Source organism: the organism of the source record quoted next, unplaced genomic scaffold (assembly GCF_019419815.1).
Source record: "Pyrus x bretschneideri cultivar Hongxiangsu unplaced genomic scaffold, Pyrus_bretschneideri_v1 Contig2, whole genome shotgun sequence".
Classification (NCBI taxonomy): domain Eukaryota; kingdom Viridiplantae; phylum Streptophyta; class Magnoliopsida; order Rosales; family Rosaceae; genus Pyrus; species Pyrus x bretschneideri.
Window position 1 is genome coordinate 12,208,597 of NW_025999501.1, and position 21,753 is coordinate 12,230,349.

The 21,753-nt window shown below is 39.5% G+C and overlaps 2 protein-coding genes across 2 annotated transcripts; both read right to left on the reverse strand.

The window, feature by feature from the left end:
* Positions 1-856: 856 nt before the first annotated feature.
* Positions 857-2,886, reverse strand: LOC103949489 (probable LRR receptor-like serine/threonine-protein kinase At3g47570). Its single transcript, XM_048583433.1, has 3 exons — positions 1,908-2,886; positions 1,707-1,798; positions 857-1,312 (listed from the first exon to the last, which is right to left on the reverse strand). Exons 1-3 carry the CDS (start codon positions 2,884-2,886, stop codon positions 857-859), a joined length of 1,527 nt encoding a protein of 508 aa, XP_048439390.1.
* A 12,813-nt stretch (positions 2,887-15,699) lies between these two features.
* On the reverse strand, positions 15,700-21,430 carry LOC103931178 (auxin transporter-like protein 2). The gene is made up of 9 exons (XM_009340597.3): positions 20,724-21,430; positions 20,291-20,501; positions 20,025-20,210; positions 19,824-19,936; positions 19,541-19,724; positions 19,040-19,137; positions 17,998-18,205; positions 17,506-17,763; positions 15,700-16,274 (listed from the first exon to the last, which is right to left on the reverse strand). Exons 2-9 carry the CDS (start codon positions 20,459-20,461, stop codon positions 16,050-16,052), a joined length of 1,443 nt encoding a protein of 480 aa, XP_009338872.1. The 5' UTR covers positions 20,462-20,501; positions 20,724-21,430; the 3' UTR covers positions 15,700-16,049.
* Positions 21,431-21,753: the final 323 nt, after the last annotated feature.

The following is a 21,753-nucleotide window of genomic DNA, read 5'->3' on the forward strand; positions in this document are numbered from 1 at the left end:
CTAATTTTAGGGTTTGCTCAATAGTCCTACTAATTTTCGAGTGCTACGATTTCGGGTCCGCACAGGAGGCTTTGGGTGAAGGACAGGTCCAAGGTGTGGTGGGAGAATTTGGGCCACCCAGATGTTTCAGAGGAGGAGTTTCGAAAGGCGTTTCGGATGAGCAAGGGAACGTTCGACATGATATGCACGAAGCTGGAGCCGGCGGTTTTCAAGAACACAATGATTATGCGTGTCTTTTAGAGTTCCCTCAATAGTCCTACTAATTTTAGATTTCGCTCACTAGTTTTTAAATTTTACATGTAGTAAATTAAATGGGTAAATGGATACTTATTATAATCGCAGGTAATACCTATAACCGATGGATACCCATTATAACCTTAGGTATTATAACGGGTAATACTCATAATCGTCCATTTAATTTTCATAAATAAATGGTTATCACATGTGTTAAGATATCGCAACATAACGAATATAATGAATATAATTTCAATCTTATAATTATCTTCGAGTATGGAAACTTGGCCTCCTATGTCGTACTCTGCAGTTAAATACATGTGTTAAGATATCACAACATAACGAATATAATTTCAATCTTTTCATAAGAAGAAATCTATTTTAATTTGTTTCAATAAAAATTTGGCTTGTTAATAAGTCAGTAGGAAGAAGGAAAAAAAAACGAGAGTGATAATGGCTCATACACTGGGGGAATATAGCTTACGGAACCTTTCAGCCCGGCTGACATTGTTTGACTTTGGGAGGGGCCATTCGATGATTCCAAGAGGAACCTTGTTAGTCCAAAGTCACCAACATGAGCTACAATATCTTCATCAAGAAGAACATTGATGGGCTTAAGATCTCAATGAACAATGGAAGTTTCATAGTAGTGGTGGAGATAATCTAATGCGGAAGCAACATCAATGACAATATTCTGTCTTTGAATAAGGCTTAATCTCTTAATCTGAGATTGCTCGTCATCTCTTGGATACAACCATGAATCTAAACTTCCCTTTTCCTTGAACTCGAAAACTAGACTTTTGAAGTCATTTTCCAGATTATCAATGCTCGAGCATGCAGTTACGATCTTCAGAATATTACGGTGCCTTATACTTCTTAAAGCTTTGCATTCATCAATAAAACTCTTGAAAGCTCCTGGTTGTTGAAGGTTTAATACCTTAACAACAACTATCGTTCCATCACTCGGGATCACTCCTTTGTAAACAGAACCAAAACTTCCCAAACCAATCAAATTATCCACAGAGAACCCATTAGTTGATGCAAGAAGTTCAGAATAAGAGACATCTAATTTCCAATCCTTAAAAGAACGTGAAGTGGCCAGTCCACCTCATAACCTTTTCACCTTCGAATAAGTAGCAATAAAGCATGATAGAGCAATTATAAATGCAAGTGCACAAGCCATAGGGATAACTACATTTCGGGAAAATAGTCCTTGAGATATGTTGGGGCATGAAGGTAGACAGAATTGTGAGATGCCACCACAAAGCCTTTCATTACCAAGAATTGAGACACCACTTGAATTTGAAAAGATCCCTTCTTTGGGCAAATTAGAGCTCTAAGCTTACCTAAAAATTTAGGAATCTGGCCAGATAAATTATTGCGGGAAATATCTATTCTTGCAAGCCTTTTAAGTTGGCCAGAGACTGAGGAATTGTTCCTTCAAATTGGTTACGTTCCAAATGTAGGCTCACCAAACTAGCACAACTGCCAAGGGTTATGGAGATTTCACCTGATAACTTGTTTCCTGATACATCTAGCTCCGAGAGATGAACCAACTCGCCCACTTCAGATGGTAGAGAACCAGTCAAAGAATTTGTTCGACATGGACAGATAAATTGAAAGCGACGAAAGCCCGATAACCTCTTTAGGTATGGTGCCACTTAGCTGATTACTAGAAAGGTTAAGCAGCATTAAGTTTTGGCAATTCCCGAGACTCAGAGGTCTGCTTCCCTCAAACTTATTCCCCTCCATGAAGAGCCTTGTGACTGAAGTCAAGTTGCGTAGCGTCGATGGGATTGTCCCAGAAAATTGGTCAAGTTTTAAATACAGCCCCTGCAACTTCTGAAGCTTACCGATCACATCAGGGACACTACCACCAAGATAGTTTTGTTCCATTCCTAGATTGGTCAAGTTTACAAGATTTGCAATGCCGATAGGGATGCTTCCACGTATTAAATTTCCCCCCATTGTAAAAATTATCAGTTTCGTCGAAAGACTGGCTATGGACTCTGGCAATTCCCCTCCAAAACATTTACGACTAAAACCTAAAACCTCAAGATTAGTGCAATTAGCCAAGAAGCTGAGTGAATTCAGGTCACCTGTTTTCCCATTTCCCAGCCTATTGTCATCAAAGTTTAGTTTAAACAAGCTTCTCAGACTCCCAAAATTTTCAGCAGGGAGTTTCCCCGTGAGGCCACTTTCGGCAAAATCAAGAATTCGAAGTTTAGAAGCATTTGACAATGAAACAAGAATACTTCTGGTGAATTTGTTGACACCACCAGAAAATTTCTCAAGATTAGGAAGAGTAGTCCCCACATTTTGTGGGAGCTCTCCCTGCAGCTGGTTCTGAGTAAATGTTATATAGTATAACGACGATATATTATAGACTGAAGAAGGAACCGTACCAGAAAGTTTGTTTGATGGAATTACGAATCTTCCCAAGCTTGTCAACAGCCCGAATGCATTTGGTATGCTTCCTTCAAAATTGTTGTCAGAAAGAGAGAGGGCATACATGAAAGAAAAGTTTCCTATCCAATTCGGAATTGTACCGGTGAGATTGTTTTCATCAACCCAAAAATGAGTTAAATTCAACAACGAATTGAGTTGGTTCGGAATTGACCCAATAAGCTTATTTGCACCAAAATCAAGCATTCTTAGCTGCGTGCAGTGAGATATATTAGTTGAATTTTCCCGCCGAAAGAATTCGAAGTCAGGTTGAGATGCTGCAGGCCTAATAGACGTCCGATTTCTTGAGGAATTTCACCGTGAAAGTTTTTGCCTATCAAGTTGATTCCAGTAAGATAAGTAAGATTTCCGATCAAAGGCGGTACAGAGCCTACCAATTTTTGAGCTTTCCAAATTCAAGATCATAACTCTTTTGTTAGCATGGTTGCCCGTAACGCCAACCCAACTGCGCAAATCGATCGAATCATTCCATGAGTCCATGATATGGAGAGGATCTTCTGTTATTCTACTCTTGAAGTCCAGCAAAGTGAGGTGATCAGATTTGTTTCTGAATGCGGATTCTGGGCACGTGATCGTGCATAAGAGAAAGAACCCGGGAAGGAATTTAAACAAAAATTTCGTATAGCAAATATATGAAAGCTTCATTTTGTTGTAAATACTGAATACAGATTTCGTTTTGCTTTTCTTTTTATTTTTTTTTATTGTGGTTTGTTTGTTGAATTCAGTGTTTTAAAGAGGAGTCTGCTTCTTCATTATTGGGTTCATTGAGGAGTAGTGGTGGATCAAGGATTTCAAATTTGGGGAGTCCCAATTATAAAGGTCAAAAAATTTATAGACAAAAATAACATTGAAAAACTAAATATAATACATTTCATTCAAAAATCATATGAAAAACAATATTACAAATTATAAAATCATAATTCAGGCTTTACGAGGTTTCATAAGTTACTAGGAGTACCTAAGTTATTGATTATCTAAAATGAACTACTAAATTTAAAACATCGTGTAGACATCGAAATTTCGGTGAAACAAATGTTCACCAATGCATTAAAGTTTTGACGTGTCAAGGCATACATGGCATACGCCACGTGTTGTACAAATTGTACACATGGCGTGTGACTCAACAAAATAGGAAGAAATACCCTTGAAGGATTAAACAAGTTTGTCTTCTCATTTTTGGGCAATGACAAGACAAGCACATTTCAATCCATTGAGGATCAAAACAAGTTTTTCTTCTCATGTTGGGCAATGACAAGGCAAGCACACTTCAATCCATTACGGATCAAAGCAAGTTTTTCTCATTTGGGTAATGACAAAGCAAGCACATTTCAAGTTTAAAATTGTATTAAGTGGGAAATTAGGCCATAAGTTACACCACTTCAAGTTTAAAATGGTCTTAAGTGGGAAATTAGGCCATAAGTTACACCACTTCAATTTCAATATTGCATTAAGTGGGAAAATTAGGCAATGGTGCTTGGAAAGGAAAAAAATATTTTTTGTGGTGGTGATTCATTCTCAAAGCCTATAAATAGGTTTCTCCATCAAGGTATCAAGCATCAAGGAATTCACAAATACATTTCTCTACTCCCAAAATGGAAGAGAATACTCCCCACACATCCAAAATCCTTGAAGCTTTGAAATTCTAAAGCTCTCAAGCATCCAACCCCCAAATTCCCAAGAATCCCGAAGAATGGAGAAAGCACTCTTCATTCTTCGTCAAATCCATTCTTCAAGATCAAGCCCAAAAGCCTTTGAAGAAAACCAACCATCCAATCGTTCTTCAAGATTAAGCCCAAAAGCCCTTGAAGATCCGCTCATCCATCAACCTTCAAGATCAAGCCCAAAAGCCCTTGAAGAAATCCACACAACCATTATTCAAGATCAAGCCCCGACGGCCCTTGAAGAAAGTGTTCATCATTCATCATCCGTTCATCCTAAGATCAAGCCCCAACGGCCCTTGAAGAACTTCCACCAACTCAAGATCAAGCCCAAAAGCCCTTGAAGAAATCCACACAACCATTATTCAAGATCAAGCCCCAACGGCCCTTGAAGAAAGCGTTCATCATTCATCATCCGTTCATCCTAAGATCAAGCCCCAACGGCCCTTTGGATCAACAACATCAACAAATCCACACATCCAATCGTTCTTCAAGATTAAGCCCAAAAGCCCTTGAAGAAAACCAACTGTTCATTCAAGATCAAGCCTCGACGGCCCTTGAAGAAAACCAACCGTTCTTCAAGATCAAGCCCAAAAGCTCTTGAAGATCAGCTCATCCATCAACCTTCAAGATCAAGCCCAAAGGCCCTTGAAGAAACTTCCATCAACCTTTAAGATCAAAGCTACGAAGGCCCTTGAAGAAACTTACAACTGTTCATCCAAGATCAAGCCTCGACGGCCCTTGGATCAACAAATATACATCTTACGGAGATAGAATCAGAGGATCAAATTACAAAGAGATCGTAACCCCAAAATCATTAAACACAAAATATTATTTTGTACACGTTATTCTTGTCTCTTGTTTTCAGGAATTTTTCGTGTTCACAAATTTGGCACGCCCGGTGGGATATCTCTACCTCTCATCTCTATCCTCAAATCATCGAAAAACGCAAATGGCATCAAGAAAGGATCAAGTTGTTCCTGCAATCAAAGCAAAGAACAGGAACATCATCGCCGCAAGTGGTGATATTTCGGGCACCATAACCCGAAGTGAGGCAAGAGCTCTTTTTGCCGCGGCTTCCGCCCCTGCATTAACTCTGTCAAAGGAACAAGAGCACCTGAGGCACGAGCCTGTGATCACCCTAGCCTCGCTAAGGGCATTAAGAGGGGAAAGCCTGAGGAAATACTCAGAGTCCCTACTCTCCAACGCTGATTCAAGCGGCAGTACAACCATGCAAGTCATGACCACTGGAGTAACTTCAATCGAGGAGCAGCTAGCTAAGATGAATGAAGCAATCGCAAAGCTCACACGGACTGCAGAGGAGAAAAACTTGCAAACCGCCGGACTCATCAACCGTCTGGAGGCACAACATGGCGTCAAAATGAAACCAAGCTCTCTTCCAACTAAGAAGACCGAAGAAGGCTTTAACCCAAATGCCTACGAACTCATGTCAAAGGCTAAGCATGACTTTGCTTCCTCTTCAAATCTTGGAAAGAAGGTTTCAAACACCGTCAATGACAAAGAACGTAACCTCACCAAAACTCAAAAGAAGTTGAAGGAGCATGGTTACGGAGTTGACAACAACAAAGCCGGACTTGGCTTCACACCAAATGCACCCGTGAAGATTTCAAGCAAAGTGAAGAAAGCTAGCGCTCAACACATCAGCGTGAGCATTGAACAAGACCAAAAAGAGCCTAAACTCGCCCCTCGGACGTCGGTCTTTGATAGGATGAGCCATTCAAGCTCCAGAATTTCAGTGCTTAATCGCATTGGTAATCAAGACCGAACCTCTGTCTTCAAGAGGCTTAGCGCGCCAACATCCCAAAGCTCTGTTTTTGAAAGGTTGTTAAAGCCTAAGAAACAAAGCAACACAGCTATCTCTCCTCTGCGACGATCAGCTTCTGAAAGATTTGAAGATAATGAGAAGCCTTTTGGAAAGAGGAAGACAACACCAAAGGAAGAAAAGTTCGATGGGTTAGCAGAAAAAGGCGACGTTCGAAGCTTGATTCCTTCAAAGATGAAGCGCCAAGCAATCCTAGAGGTCGACACAAAAGGACCACTGAAGGTAAGAAGGCGCATCATCGTCCACACTGGCAAATCTTCATGCCAACAAACCCAAGAGGACGGCACTGAAGATGAAATCCCTAAGAAAGATGTCACTTCTGGCTCTTTCGACTCAAAGTCTTCACCTCGACTGTTGGGGGCATGCTCCAAGTCAAGTGAAATTGAAGGATGGACTCATGTCGCTTCGAAGAAACTGCATGAGAAACATATGTCTTCTCCACAAGTGCACCAATCAGAAAGGGGGGAAAGCAGCTTTCGCCAACCCCCAAAGCAATGTGAAAATGTTGAAGATAAGAAAATTTCAACACAAAGATCGTTCATGCGGGATCTTTTCTTCATCGAGGACTTATTCAATTTCTCGATCAAGGCTCCTTGCTATGAAGATTGTGAGGAATGCCTTTCGAAGATCGCTTCGAAGAAATTGGACAAGCAGCAACCATCTTGTCCACAAGTTTATCAGTCGAAAAGGGGGCAAAACAGCTCTTGTCAACCTCCAGAACAATGTGAAAGTGTTGGAGATAATGAAATTTCGACACAAAGATCGTCCATCCCCATCACAATGTGCGACCTCTTCCCAGAAGACTTCTTTAATTACTCGGTCAAGGCTCCTTCCTATGAAGATTGCGAGGAACGCCTCTCCCAGACCGCTTGACAAATCCACAACAACAACCAAACGCTCCTGGTTCGCATGAGCATAAAAGGCGACAACCAAAGCTCCTCGTTCGCACGAGCCTAAAAGGTGACAACCAAGCTCCTCGTTCGCACGAGCCTAAAAGACGATAACCAAAGCTCCTCGTTCGCACGAGCCTAAAAGGCGACAACCAAAGCTCCTCGTTCGCACGAGCCTAAAAGACGACAACCAAAGCTCTTCGTTCGCACGAGCCTAAAAGGCGACAACCAAAGCTCCTCGTTCGCACGAGCCTAAAAGGCGACAACCAAAGCTCTTCGTTCGCACGAGCCTAAAAGGTGACAACCAAGCTCCTCGTTCGCACGAGCCTAAAAGGCGACAACCAAAGCTCCTCGTTCGCACGAGCCTAAAAGGTGACAACCAAACGCTCCTTGCCTGCACGAGCTGAAACTGCAAACAGCAACCAAACACTCCTGGCCCGCAAGAGCATAAACTGTGTACGGCAAAATCATCATCAAAACCATCACTCATTTGAACTACGTCATGACTTGATCCCTCCTCAACCAAGGGTACGTAGGCAACTTGAAACTTCAAAACTTCAAGTACAGTCACATCATCAAAAAAAAAAAGAAAAAAAAAAGATGGGTGGATGGAGTTAAAACTCAAAAGGCCGGAGATGATTTTCAGGAATGAGCAACCTTCAAAGTGTGCATGTTAGAGGTGATCAATACCTCTATAAAAAGGAAGAGGCGCTTGCTCAGAAATCGAAGGGCTGCTTATTCAAAAGTGAAGAGACATCGCTCTGCAAATCTCAAAAGCTGGATTTTCCGGCGTAAGTTGGCGACGCTTTCTCGGCTTTTCAGAGCACGGGTGCCACTTTGTCAAAAGATCACGTGGAGGTCATCATCGTAGCTACACATCTTTAGCCGACAAGCGCGAAGTTCGGTGGCGCTTTCTCTGCTTTTCAGAAAACGCGTGCAGCTTTGTCAAAAGAGGCACTCGTTCAGAAATCGAAGAGTCGTCACTATTTCAAAAAGCCGGATTTGCGGGATCAAAACGTTTGTCGACAAGGGTAAAAGAACAGTACCACCACTTGCTATTGGGAAATCCCTATATATGTCGACCTTCATCTTTTATGGCAAGGCAGACCTGCAAACAAAAAAAAAAAAAAAAAATGCCCAACTCTTCCTCACCTCCGAGAGTACACTCCCAGCAAAGCATCTCAAAATGCTCAGTTTTCTTCCTCTCCGGGAATGCCCTTGCAAACAAATGACACCAAGGCAAAAGTATCTCATATCATCAAGGGCGAAAGCAAAGGTATCTCATATCATGCTTTTCCCCTATCTTTTCCTTTGCCCTTGCTCTCACCTGCCAAGACAAGGACAGAGAAAGCAATATGTCGGAACCTCCACTCAAACTTGCGCTGCCACCAAGAAGTGATGATCCATTCAAATGCAAGGTTTGCATTCAACTCCTGCATCAGGAACAAATACTACAAGAGAAGATGCTAAACCTGCATAAGGAAATACCACTTCTGCAAAGGGGAGCAAGTAAGGCAAGTGAAAATGATACATTGAAGCATGTGGAGACAAGCTACAACTGCATATGCTGAGCTATCCTCTAACCCTCTTCAATACGAATTGGAGAGATTGAACAAAGAAACAGAAAAAAAGGAGTAAGCTCAGACCTTCGGGGGAGACCAAAAGAATCCTGCTGCCCAGTTCAAGAGTAGCACAAAGGAAAATCAACGATTGGAGGAAACCAGAAAATCTTCCAGTCGAACTCAAGATCAAGCCTCAATGGCCCTTGAAGAAATTTCCAGCCCAATTCAAGACTAAGCCTGTGGAAAATGAACGATTGGAGGAAACCAGAAAATCTTCCAGTCGAACTCAAGATCAAGCCTCAATGGCCCTTGAAGAAATTTCCAGCCCAGTTCAAGACTAACCCTGTGGAAAATCAACGATTGAAGGAAACCAGAAAATCTTCCAGTCGAACTCAAGATCAAGCCTCAATGGCCCTTGAAGAAATTTCCAGCCCAATTCAAGATCAAGCCCCAACGGCCCTTGGGTTGACATCTACATTAAGGGACTTCAAAACGCATCTTCTACACGTGACAAGCACATGTCTACGACGCGCCTTGAAGTGGGGGCATTTGTAGACATCGAAATTTCGGTGAAACAAATGTTCACCAATGCATTAAAGTTTTGACGTGTCAAGGCATACATGGCATACGCCACGTGTTGTACAAATTGTACACATGGCGTGTGACTCAACAAAATAGGAAGAAATACCCTTGAAGGATTAAACAAGTTTGTCTTCTCATTTTTGGGCAATGACAAGGCAAGCACATTTCAATCCATTGAGGATCAAAACAAGTTTTTCTTCTCATGTTGGGCAATGACAAGGCAAGCACACTTCAATCCATTACGGATCAAAGCAAGTTTTTCTCATTTGGGTAATGACAAAGCAAGCACATTTCAAGTTTAAAATTGTATTAAGTGGGAAATTAGGCCATAAGTTACACCACTTCAAGTTTAAAATGGTATTAAGTGGGAAATTAGGCCATAAGTTACACCACTTCAAGTTTAAAATGGTCTTAAGTGGGAAATTAGGCCATAAGTTACACCACTTCAATTTCAATATTGCATTAAGTGGGAAAATTAGGCAATGGTGCTTGGAAAGGAAAAAAATATTTTTTGTGGTGGTGATTCATTCTCAAAGCCTATAAATAGGTTTCTCCATCAAGGTATCAAGCATCAAGGAATTCACAAATACATTTCTCTACTCCCAAAATGGAAGAGAATACTCCCCACACATCCAAAATCCTTGAAGCTTTGAAATTCTAAAGCTCTCAAGCATCCAACCCCCAAATTCCCAAGAATCCCGAAGAATGGAGAAAGCACTCTTCATTCTTCGTCAAATCCATTCTTCAAGATCAAGCCCAAAAGCCTTTGAAGAAAACCAACCATCCAATCGTTCTTCAAGATTAAGCCCAAAAGCCCTTGAAGATCCGCTCATCCATCAACCTTCAAGATCAAGCCCAAAAGCCCTTGAAGAAATCCACACAACCATTATTCAAGATCAAGCCCCGACGGCCCTTGAAGAAAGTGTTCATCATTCATCATCCGTTCATCCTAAGATCAAGCCCCAACGGCCCTTGAAGAACTTCCACCAACTCAAGATCAAGCCCAAAAGCCCTTGAAGAAATCCACACAACCATTATTCAAGATCAAGCCCCAACGGCCCTTGAAGAAAGCGTTCATCATTCATCATCCGTTCATCCTAAGATCAAGCCCCAACGGCCCTTTGGATCAACAACATCAACAAATCCACACATCCAATCGTTCTTCAAGATTAAGCCCAAAAGCCCTTGAAGATCCGCTCATCCAATCGTTCTTCAAGATTAAGCCCAAAAGCCCTTGAAGAAAACCAACTGTTCATTCAAGATCAAGCCTCGACGGCCCTTGAAGAAAACCAACCGTTCTTCAAGATCAAGCCCAAAAGCTCTTGAAGATCAGCTCATCCATCAACCTTCAAGATCAAGCCCAAAGGCCCTTGAAGAAACTTCCATCAACCTTTAAGATCAAAGCTACGAAGGCCCTTGAAGAAACTTACAACTGTTCATCCAAGATCAAGCCTCGACGGCCCTTGGATCAACAAATATACATCTTACGGAGATAGAATCAGAGGATCAAATTACAAAGAGATCGTAACCCCAAAATCATTAAACACAAAATATTATTTTGTACACGTTATTCTTGTCTCTTGTTTTCAGGAATTTTTCGTGTTCACACATCGGTCAAATAAAACTCTTCCCAAACTCCCACCATCTTTCTAACCAAACACACCATTTTTCTCTTTTACTAGTTTCCAAACATCCACCTTCTCTCTCACTAAGAACAAAGTTGTCATACCTCCACCAACTGCCTCCCTCCCCATTCTCTCGAAACCATGGTAGCTCCCCCCCAAATTTCACCAATCCATGACAGATCATATCCATCTTACTAACCTTATGAAGGAAATTTCACCCATAACAAAAATTACTAAGATGGTTGAAATAATTTGGGGAAATTTGGGCTTATGTACTGCCCCCACTAGACAACAGAGAAAGGTTGGAGGAGAAGTGGGTGGCACCGACGGATGAGACCATGGCAGAAGCAAGGAGGAGAGAGGCAAGAAGGGTCCCTATTTTCTTTCTTCTTCGTGCGCAGTCATCTTCTCCGAGAAGAAGACAACCACTGTAACCTAACCTACAACCTGCACAAATCTCATGCTCAAGTACAAGGGGTCCTCGGAAAATTTATAGCAATGATTTAGGATCACCGTCGGGTCCTAGGACCTCCCAGGTTCCTATGTGGAACTGTCCTTGTTGAGGAGATTTGATTTTTCTTTAGGTAGTAGTTAACGTGATCTACATTTATTTCCTATCAGCAGGTCCATCCACCAGAGATATTCTTAAGTGCGGCTCGTGGCCGTCCACGACTCACAAAACACCCCTACTTTTATCTTGATCCCATCCCTTCGTGTTTTGTCACCGTCGGTGTCCTGGACGGGCCAAGAATCACTCACTTGGGACGCACGCAAAAGCTCGATTAAGACGTGTTAGGAAACGTTAAGGCCTACCATTTACTCAATTTGCATCACAACTTATCAGCTTGTCTCAAATAATTAATATGGCCAAGATATTTCTAGCTCATCCGAGGCTACCATTTTGTTAAGAGTTTTATAATTTCTGTACACATAATAGACATTATATCGAAATTGTACCAGCCGTACATAATTATAGAAGGATTTGGCAGAAATATGTAAAATTATCCCACCTAAATGATTATTTCAGAATAAACTAGAAAATAAGCCCGTACGTTGCTTCAGGAACCAACTGTTTCAGGTGTAACTGCTTGAACAAGACACATTTAATCTGAATAAATTCAACACAATCATGAATAAACAAAGGAACACATGAGTGAATGAGATCGATAAGATAAGCAGTTTGGTTTTTATATATATTCAACTGAGCTAACATGTAAAGACATTGAACAATTAGTAGGAAGAAACTGAACGTTCTTGATCCCAAAGACATGGTTGCCAAAAAAGTTCTGTTTCCATAACAAACAGAAGCAACATGCGGTTCACATGTATTTTACCATTGTAGTTAAGATGGCAAAATATGTGTCCTGCAGGGCAGGCACCTATTTCAGCAGTTAATAAAAAACATAGAAAGTGTTCAGTACTTGTTCAAGTAGCTAATTTTCGAAGCACAAATGTTCAAAGCCAAAAATATGCAGAAGCCCTATTTCCATATGAAACAGAAGAAATAGAAGCAACATGCAGTTCACACATATTTTGCCCCTGCAATTAAGATGGCAAAATATATGTCCTACAGGCTAGGCACCTGTTTTAGCAATTACCGAAAAACAGAAAAAGTGATATGTTCTTGTTGTCAAGCACATATGTTCAAACCTAAAAGGGCGGAAAGAACGGAATCACACCCTCAAATGCACCAATGCAGATAACACACTAATGCCCCTTAATTTGTAGGCCAAGATGCGCAAAAAACAATTGCATATTCCTTGAAGGAAAATTTCTAAGCCTTTGTTATATTATGTATTAAGGAGAACCAAACTGTATCCCCCAACACTAAATTTGTTGGAGTCACAATCCCCTTGCAAGGGTTGTAAAACTCAAAAGCTTATTGTCCAAAACCAAAACAATTTGTACACGTGCAATATATGCCTTACATTGGAAAAACGTCTAAAATCAAATACAAATTTGTAAATCACGTACATATTTTGTTTTACATTTTTATAATCAAGTAGCAAGTAAAATTACAAATTTTTCAGTAGCCAGAGAGCAGAAATTAAGATGCAAAGATATCCGAAAACATACAACATACTGTATGGAAGCTAACCGTAAAGGTTTGTGAAGCAAACTACGGCATGAGCTTTCTCTTGAACAAATTGGAGGTACTTTAGCCTCTATTCCTCCTTTTCAGTCAAAACAATTACAAAAACATAGTAGCTTAACGAAAAAATGCATGATGAAATGGATAGTTTTCATGCAGAGAGAGAGAGAGAGTACTTTAAATTTTTTTATATAGTATGAGACAACTATAAAAATATGTCTAGTATTATATCTTAGGTACATGTATAATAATACACAATTTGATGTGTGCGTAAGTAAATCTTTTAGGATTGTCAACTGGCTTAAAACATATTGGAAAATAATCAAAAGAAAGCACTTTTAGTTGGTTAACTATTATAAACAATGGAAATTAGTATGAAAGTACCAAACTAAATCCCAATTAAGACAAAAAGCCTGCTTGACCAAGTTTAATAAACCAACATAGATGAATTTATCTATCATTATTGTTTGTCGTATATTTGTAGCTTCATCTTCCGTCTTTTTTTGACTTTCTCAATTTCTCTCACTACAACCTCATTAATCATTCACTGAATTCAGATTTCAGATATAAATAGAGGACGCCTTATTGACTCTAATCCTCACTAACCAAGCTTAAATGCCTACTATTTTGCTCAAATTAAATAAATTTTACTCCTCTCCCCCATTTTCAGCGCAATTCACCACCTAAACAATGCAGCAAAAAACCAAAAGAAGGGATAAAAGATTGTTACCTATGGTTAAATTTTTTTACAATGAAAGATGTTTTAGCTTTTTGAAAGAAGTTTTACATGAAAAGTATAAAATGGGTGAATCAAGCTCTTGGAGCTCTTTGAACCACTTTATGAGCCTAATTGGTACAATGAAAATGAAGAGTGTAATCAAACTTCATGAGCCTAATTGAAACAAATTAAAGAGTAAAAACAACGCCATCCCTTGAGAAAAACACTCGATTAACGACTTGACACAATCTGTTGAATTCAAATTATCACAAAGTTCACAAGTTTTTTTTACACGAAAATTCACAAGTTTTAGCCTTGTCAAAATGTAGAAGCCCTTGAGTTAGTTCGAAGTGTGGAGGGAGGTAGGATGATGGATTAAGATTAAAATAGGTTCAGCATTCGAATCGCACCGATGTAACCAAAAAAGTGTAAGACAATGGAAGTGCTAATGAAAAAAATTAGTAATTGGGCCCATGTTTTGCAAGCGATACACTTATTGTTGGAGAAGTTAATGGGAGGACTTCGTTGTTTTCAGTAAATTGGGTGATTTTGTGAATTATTTTTCTTAAAAAACTCGAAGAACACTCAGACTAACAATGGTAGAAAAGCTTTGGAGTACGTTGCTCCCTTGTATTCCTCTTAGATTCGATTACAGAAGCAAATGGAACTCGCACGGGCACACATGCTGTGGTGATTCGAATAGGACAAGAAATAACCATTGGAATTTCACATGCTCAGCTCGTGTGAGAGTGCTCACGTGCTCCACACGAAACAACTTAAAAACATAACAAACTAGGACAAATGGCACACTCTTCATCGTTCAGATATATAATTCTAGCCGTCTATTACAAATAGCTTATAAGATTTAAACATTCAAACTAAGAGCACTTCGTTTCAATCCGAGCTGCACTATGATGCACTCCGGTCCCCTTGATCTTCATCAGCAACATCCTAATCAACCTAGTTATAATTGGCTGTCTACTACTCATTTTGCTCCCTTGAAAAACTCTTCTCACAACAACTTCATCTACAATGCCATTGAAACAAGTCTACTCTCGGCTTGCTTGATGCAATTTCGATTTGTTATGCCTTGTTTCCCAAGGAATTTGACATCGATCAGGTGGGGAACGAATGAGATCTTCATAAGTATTTTATTTACTTTTTAATCAAGAGACTCTTCGTAAGCATGGCATATGATGAAATGTGCTTTTTGCTAAAGCCAAATTCAAGCTTTTTAGCGCAAAAATCAGATATCCCACAAATTCCAAAATTGCTTCATGTGTCAGGTTAAAGAAGGGTGAATTTGGATGGTACAACATCGTATGGCTCTAAGTTCCGGTGAGGAGTGCGACGCTTTAAACCAGTTCCTTTTATGAAATCATTCAAATATCGAATATAACAATTACACAAAATACACTATCAAATTATATCAATCAAACTTTTTATGTGGTCAATTAATCAAAAATTAATAAGAAGCTTAAAGTTTATTGAGTTGAAACATACCACAATCACTCATTATTCCATAAAAACAATAAAATATACCACAATGCGTGCATGATTGACTTGAAATACCGACAATGACATTTCTTTAAACACAAATTTCTCAGTTGCTAAGAAGGTTGATCGAGCATGAGTCTCTTAAAGAGGGATCATGCATGATTGCATGCTCACAAGTTCTATGAAGGATAAAGTACAAAGAAGTAAACAGTGGCACGTGATATAGGGGAATCCAAGTGCAACCCATGTGAAAGTCGGAGGGTACACGCCCTATTCTTCCTCAAAACGAAATCTAAGGTCAATGGGAGCCCATTAAAACATGTCCACATACAGCGCTTGAGATCAACCACGTGTGAACGAAAACCAGACAAAGCCCATAACGTTGCCATTTTACAAGGCACTTTGGAAACATGCTAGTAATAATGGCAAATGAAGGCCATGACACGAGGAACAACAAAATCTTACAATATCTCACATAAAAAGCTGAAACACAGCAGAAAAATAAAAACTAAGATTCTACAACACAGCGATGTATGAAATTAACCTTTGGATTTACATGGTTAAATTTTGACATTTTTAATCCACCCGAAGATATAGGGCAAAAGAACCCAAAGAAGGAAAATACCTAAAAACATACATACATATATTGATTTAATTAGCCTATGCTTTAATAGGAATGGAATCATCACAAATCCACACACTATATTATAACTAATTTAACAAAAAATAGAAAAAGGAAAAAGACAAAAAAAAAAAAAAAAACAAAATCCGGCACACATGAAATGTAGGGGGAAATATTACGACTTCCCCATGTATGGTACAAATATGAAGATTGAGAATTTTCCGACTGGGGAGAAGGAGAGTTCTGGAGGAGGTGAAGATTTAGTGATGGGGAGGAGCTGCGGCTGCTAGTGGTGGTTTTGGAGGCTGGCACTGATAGCACTTGGCAAACAGCCCAAATGTGTCGACTTGTCTCACAAAGTTGGTCATGCTGGCCCAGCCACCGAACCCGAACCCAATCACCAGAACCCACACCACTATGAAGGAGTTGATCACATACATGGCAGTCCAGCTTCGTAAAAAGAAAGGCGGCTTCTCTGCAGCATTCTGCAAAAACACAGTAAAAAATTAACCGAAATCAATAAACCTCAGTTTTTAAGAAAGAACATTGCTCGACTTCTTACTGTTAGTCATTCTTTTTATGTGTAAACGCATCAACCTGTGAGTGGTTTGTATTGTAAGGATTCCGAGCCGGAAATTTTGATTTTGTTTCCTATAAACTGGAATCAAACTCACAGAAACCGGAAAATTTGAGTCCAATTGTTGTGTGTTTTACATATGGCCGTTGACATTTGGACTCTCACAACTGTCATCACTACATAAACAATATTATTGGAATACCTAGAACAAATAAGCCTTTCGAACAAGGAGCCAAGTATTTTCCGTCCGTAAAACTGAACAGGGTTTTTGGGTTTAGTTTAGGATCCTTAAAATAATAGGAAAACTAATGAAAATGGTTTGAAAACTTTGATTTTTTACAATAAGGTCAAAATAAAGGGTAAAGTGAATAGTACAAGGATTAGTGTAAAAATGTGGTTTTTCGTTAAAGTGAACAATACCTGAAGTTTTTCGTTAAAGTTCTCAATAATAATTCTATAAAGATTAGGTTTTTTTTTACGTTCAAGTTGTATTTCACTTGGACCAAAGTCAGCACCAAAGTGACCTAACTGGAGAAGAAAAGAGGCCTAATCAATCAAACAGCTCATCGGAAGGCAGAGGTACAACTCTTCCAACTGTAGCGTCTAACTAAACGAAAGGGACTTCCCACCTATCTCAATTCTTCTCTTAACATTTCCAAATCCAAGTATTAAATGATCTTTGTACACTTGCTGCCCTTCTCATCCCCACTGCAACTATTGAAATATGAGTATCCCCATCGCGTGTCTTGGTGGAGGTGCCCCCTCAAACTACAATGTCTAAAATACCCCCACTCAATCGAGATAACTACAAGTCGCCACTAGACAAATCACTTCATTATTCGCATGTTTGATAGTAGCACTACGTGACAGTGACATGGTAACCTAGGGTTACAAGTTCAGAAGTGTTGTCACTAGACATAACCTATCGAGATATCTCCACTCAAATCAGTAGAGTTAACCAGAAGTGTTGTCACTAGACAAAGAACCAAACCACTCGCGCAAGATTGTACGGTGGTACCTCTACTGACCTTACATGATAACCAAGGATTACAAGTTCAGATTCCTCTGAACTTGTGTGTAAGAATTACATTACGTGACATGACCAATCGGAGTTAGGATTAGGAGGATATATATTTTACCTGTCTGGCAGAAGCTTTTCTGTAGGTGAGCATATGAGCTAAAGATGGGATGATGTAGACGGTGAAGCTAACCAAGAGAGCCCCAACCGCAGAGTTGATGGGCCCAAAGAAGGGGAAGATTATAGCCAAGAACCAAATTGGGATCACAACTGGAAGCCTAGCAAGTGCCCTCAAGCAAATGCTCTTTGTGCCATGCATGCCAATCACCTTCTCCCACACAAAGTACAATGGTGTACATGCAAACCCAAATGTTATAAACTGCAAAACAATTCCCCAAAAATAGATATAATGTCAGTTCACTGTAAAAGGCATATCACTCATTCAAGGGCAATTCAGTAAGGAAAGTGATTTCTGCACACTATTTTATCTCCATGCCTACACCTGATTTTTTCTGTCCTTTTTATTGAATTACACCAAAGAACAGTAATAAACAGACGTGTGACAAATCATTTCTCATCGATAATTTAGTGTATGAAATGATTAAGGTCGAACCTGGTGGATGAGCATCAGTATAACGGCGGCGTCACGCCAGCCGTTTTTGGGGAGGAGAGAAAAGGCGTTGGAATGGTTCAGGAGCTCATCACCAAAAGCCCAGTAGACAGAGGTCGCAGAAGGAAGTGTTAGTGTGAAAACGTACAGTGTGGCATACAAGTAAATGGACTTGAATTTCTGTGGCTTCCACATGGCATGCATAATTTCCCTGCAACAATAAAAATCCCCACCACATTTCACTGATCAGATTCCCCTCACATTAAAAAGGATTTAGATTTCACGATTACTTTACTCCAATTTTATAGCAATTACAAGGTCAACAGGCACATGGGGAACATTGTTATAAAAATTAAAAACCTAGAAACTTGACCAAAGGGCCCCCTCAGGCCACATCTTACAATAGCTGTTATGCAACTAAATAAACAAATTTCCAAACCCCTATCATACAATAATATTATATGACAATTAGCCCAAAACCATGAAAGATGATCGGTATTTTGAAACAGTAGAATAGTATGCCTGATCAGTTATACTTAAATTTGAAATTCTTTTTTCGTTTAGAATAGAGTTTAAAATTAAACATCGTATTGTAAAACAAAATAACATGTATTCTCTATGGTAAAACTAAAACCGAGGAGATAGCTAGTGCCCAATTAATTTACCGTGCAATTTTCCTAGAGAAATGGGGATATCGGATGGGGGTAAAAAAAATTGTTCTTTCTCCAAAAGCAAAAACAAAAGTAGATAGGATGATTTTGTCTGGATCTCGAAAACCGAGATGCCGGCAAAAGCTGCAAAGAGAAGCCGTGTAGAAACATGTGAAAGAGTAGGAGGAAAGAGTAATTATAATGAAAAAAATTTAATGAAAAATTTTAATACTGTTTATTTTAATGAAAAATTATATATTTATAATAAAAAATTAATTCTTGTATTATTTATTTTATTTTTTATTTTATCTTTTTCGTTAACTCAAAATTTTTAATTCATTTTTATTAATTTTTCTTTATAATAAAAGGTAAAAAAATAGGAGGAAAATGCTTACACGGTAACAGCATGGCCACCGAACGTGTATAGTATGTTGGTGGCTCCGGTGAAATACAGCACTAGCTTTGTGGGAGCTGTGTGTGTCACACCTTCAACCTGCACAGCAATTTCACCAAAAAGCATAAACCTTTACCTTTTTTTATACCGAAAACGTAAAGAGAAATAAAGCATCTTTGGAAAGCTGGTAATAATAGTGATTGTTCTAAGAGATGAGGACCATTGGAGAACAACTTCTCACGCCAGCTGATGGTATCTCTAAGCTCTAACTAATCACGAGCTGATGGTATCTCTCAAAGCTCTAACTGATCACGCACTACAATGTGTGATATGCTTGAGATGCTAATGTCGTGACATCCCAAGAAACATGACAGTATCTCAAACAATTAGGCACTGTACATGTGATAGTGTGTAATACACTTGAAATATCACTAAGTGACACCGGTAAAGTGACATGACATCCCAGTCTCCCAGATGTCGTGAGTTTTGATGGACTTATTACCTGGCCATGAACAACAGCTGCAATGGTCAGGTACCAGGCCGTGTAAGTGGTCATTCCAAGTCCGAGAAAAGACCAAATCCGATAGTTATGGAAAGAAGGTATGAAAACTGTGGTGGCACAGCAAGCTCCGAAGATGTAGGTCCAAGTCCTCTTGTCCAAATGGTCGTTTATGTAATATATGTTACTGCTCAAATCAAAAAGCAGTAAAAGTCAGACATAACCCAGGTGAGATTTGATGGATTTGACAGTAAAATATATAGAAAAATAAGTAAAAAAAATTCACCTTGCACAAGCAATTAGCTGGATGACAGATCCAAAGAGGAGGAAAGTGCAGTTGAAAGCAAGCCCCACGGCTTTCCAGTAGGGGCCAAGCAACCCATCAAGAACTTCAAACCACTGCAACGAAAACATGGGATTTTAATTTAGGTTTATTTTATCACGCACACTTTCATTTTAATGCATTTTGGTGGACACCACGACGAACCTGAATAACGTGGTTCTTGAAGTTAACGTTCTCTTTCTCCTTCCGGTTTCTGTACTCCATGTACAGCACACTGATCAGATAAGCCGTCCAGCTTCCGAGGATTCCGTAGAATAGCTGCAGCAAGATGCCGGATAGAAACCCCAGCTGGGAGAACGAGTACGGCAGTGTCAAAAGCACTTGCGCCACCTGCAAAAGCCAGAAGTAGTTAGAATCAGAAACTTCGTGAAACAACAAATCGAGAAAGCACTTTCTGGAGATGGGCTTACTTGATTGGAAGCGCAGCTGAACCAGGCGTCCCAAACGGAGCCTCCATGCCAGAGGAAGTTCTTGACATTAAACATGGAGGTGTTTTCCTCATCGTTTTCTTGGAGATGATCTTCTTTTCCTTCATTGTCATTGGAGACTATTGCTTCCTCTGCTTGCTTCTGAGCCAACATTGTTCTCGAAACGCAACGTCTAAACTAAATCCAGGTAGATCTGAAACATATATAAAGACAGTAAATAAGACGAATTAAAAAGTTAAACCGAAAAAAGAAGTACAACATCAAAACGCACCCCAAGAAAAAGAAAGCCATAAGAACCCAGATCCAAAATCCCAGAAGAAAATTCCTTCCAAATTTTAATAAGACCGGTACTTCCACAGAATTTAAGTACAAAAAAGAAAGCCCAGATTACAAAATTTTGGTTAAAGTCCCATACCTTGCCTGAATGTCACTTTCTCAATCTATGACTGTTTTTTTAGGCAGTGGATAAAGGGAGGGACTTGTAATTTAAATACAGAGTTGATGGTGAGTCGGGTTTTTAAGAATTCTCCATTCCACGAATTGGCAGCAGAGACGAAAGAGATTGAGTGGCCGGCCTTAAATGCTTTTAAAATGATTTAACAATAAAATCTGCAGCGAAAGATCTCTGTTTCTCTCTCTGTTTCTCTCTCTCTAGGTAGCTGCTACTTCTGCTTCTGCTTCTGTGTAACTTGTGAAAAAAGCCAGACTTTAATGCGCCACCAATTTGGTCAGAGTGCCGAATACGAAGACGGCGAGGAGCCCTCAAAAGCAGGAAAAAAGCAAAAAACACAATCACTTATGGAGAAAGTGCTCTCCAGAGGGTGCTGGCGAAGAAGAAAAGACCCTTTTCGCTCCTATTCTAGTAAATGCATATAAACTAAGCAATAAATATATTTTGCTATGCAATGTCTCTCCTTCCGTCTCCTTTGGATTAGAGAGAGAAAGAGAGAGGAGAGATGGAGGACGAGGAGAGAGAGTGTAAAAAGGGGAGAGGTGAAAGAGACGAAGCTCCCCAAATTCCCTGTATTCCAATAAGGATTCGATTCTTGGGGTGACAGAGAATTTGGATGGAGATCAAAGCGAAGAAGCGAGTGAGACGTTGTTCTGATCAGAAAGGACTGAGGGGCTCCATTAAACAATGCACCTTCCCTTTTATAGCCTCCCGGAGAATCGCTTCAACGGCTAAGATTGTATTTTAATCAATTTCATACCAAGAATAATACAAGAAAAATTCAACTTGTGGATGTATTCAATTAGAAGTTTAGATAAGTTTACAAATTTATACATTATTTTAAAGAAAACTTTAACGAAAAGTTTTCGGTACTGTTCATTTTAACGAAAAAACATATTTTTAAATTAAAATATCAATCATGGTACTATTCACTTTATCCTTTATTTTATCTTTATCATTAAAACTCAAAGTTTTTCAGTCATTTTCATTAATT

Excerpts from the sequence above, each read along its gene's own strand:
- LOC103949489 (XM_048583433.1), bottom strand. The coding sequence starts at position 2,886 with ATGCTTGATTTTGGTGCAAATAAGCTTATTGGGTCAATTCCGAACCAA. Across the intron at positions 1,799-1,907 it reads AATGCTGCTTAACCTTTCTA|TGGGCGAGTTGGTTCATCTC; the intron begins GTAATCAGCTAA and ends TACCATCTGAAG. Across the intron at positions 1,313-1,706 it reads TTGGCAGTTGTGCTAGTTTG|GATTGGAAATTAGATGTCTC; the intron begins GTGAGCCTACAT and ends CGTTCTTTTAAG.
- LOC103931178 (XM_009340597.3), bottom strand. The coding sequence starts at position 20,461 with ATGTTGGCTCAGAAGCAAGCAGAGGAAGCAATAGTCTCCAATGACAAT. Across the intron at positions 19,725-19,823 it reads CAGCTAATTGCTTGTGCAAG|TAACATATATTACATAAACG; the intron begins GTGAATTTTTTT and ends TGATTTGAGCAG. Across the intron at positions 18,206-19,039 it reads GGTGGCCATGCTGTTACCGT|GGAAATTATGCATGCCATGT; the intron begins GTAAGCATTTTC and ends TTATTGTTGCAG.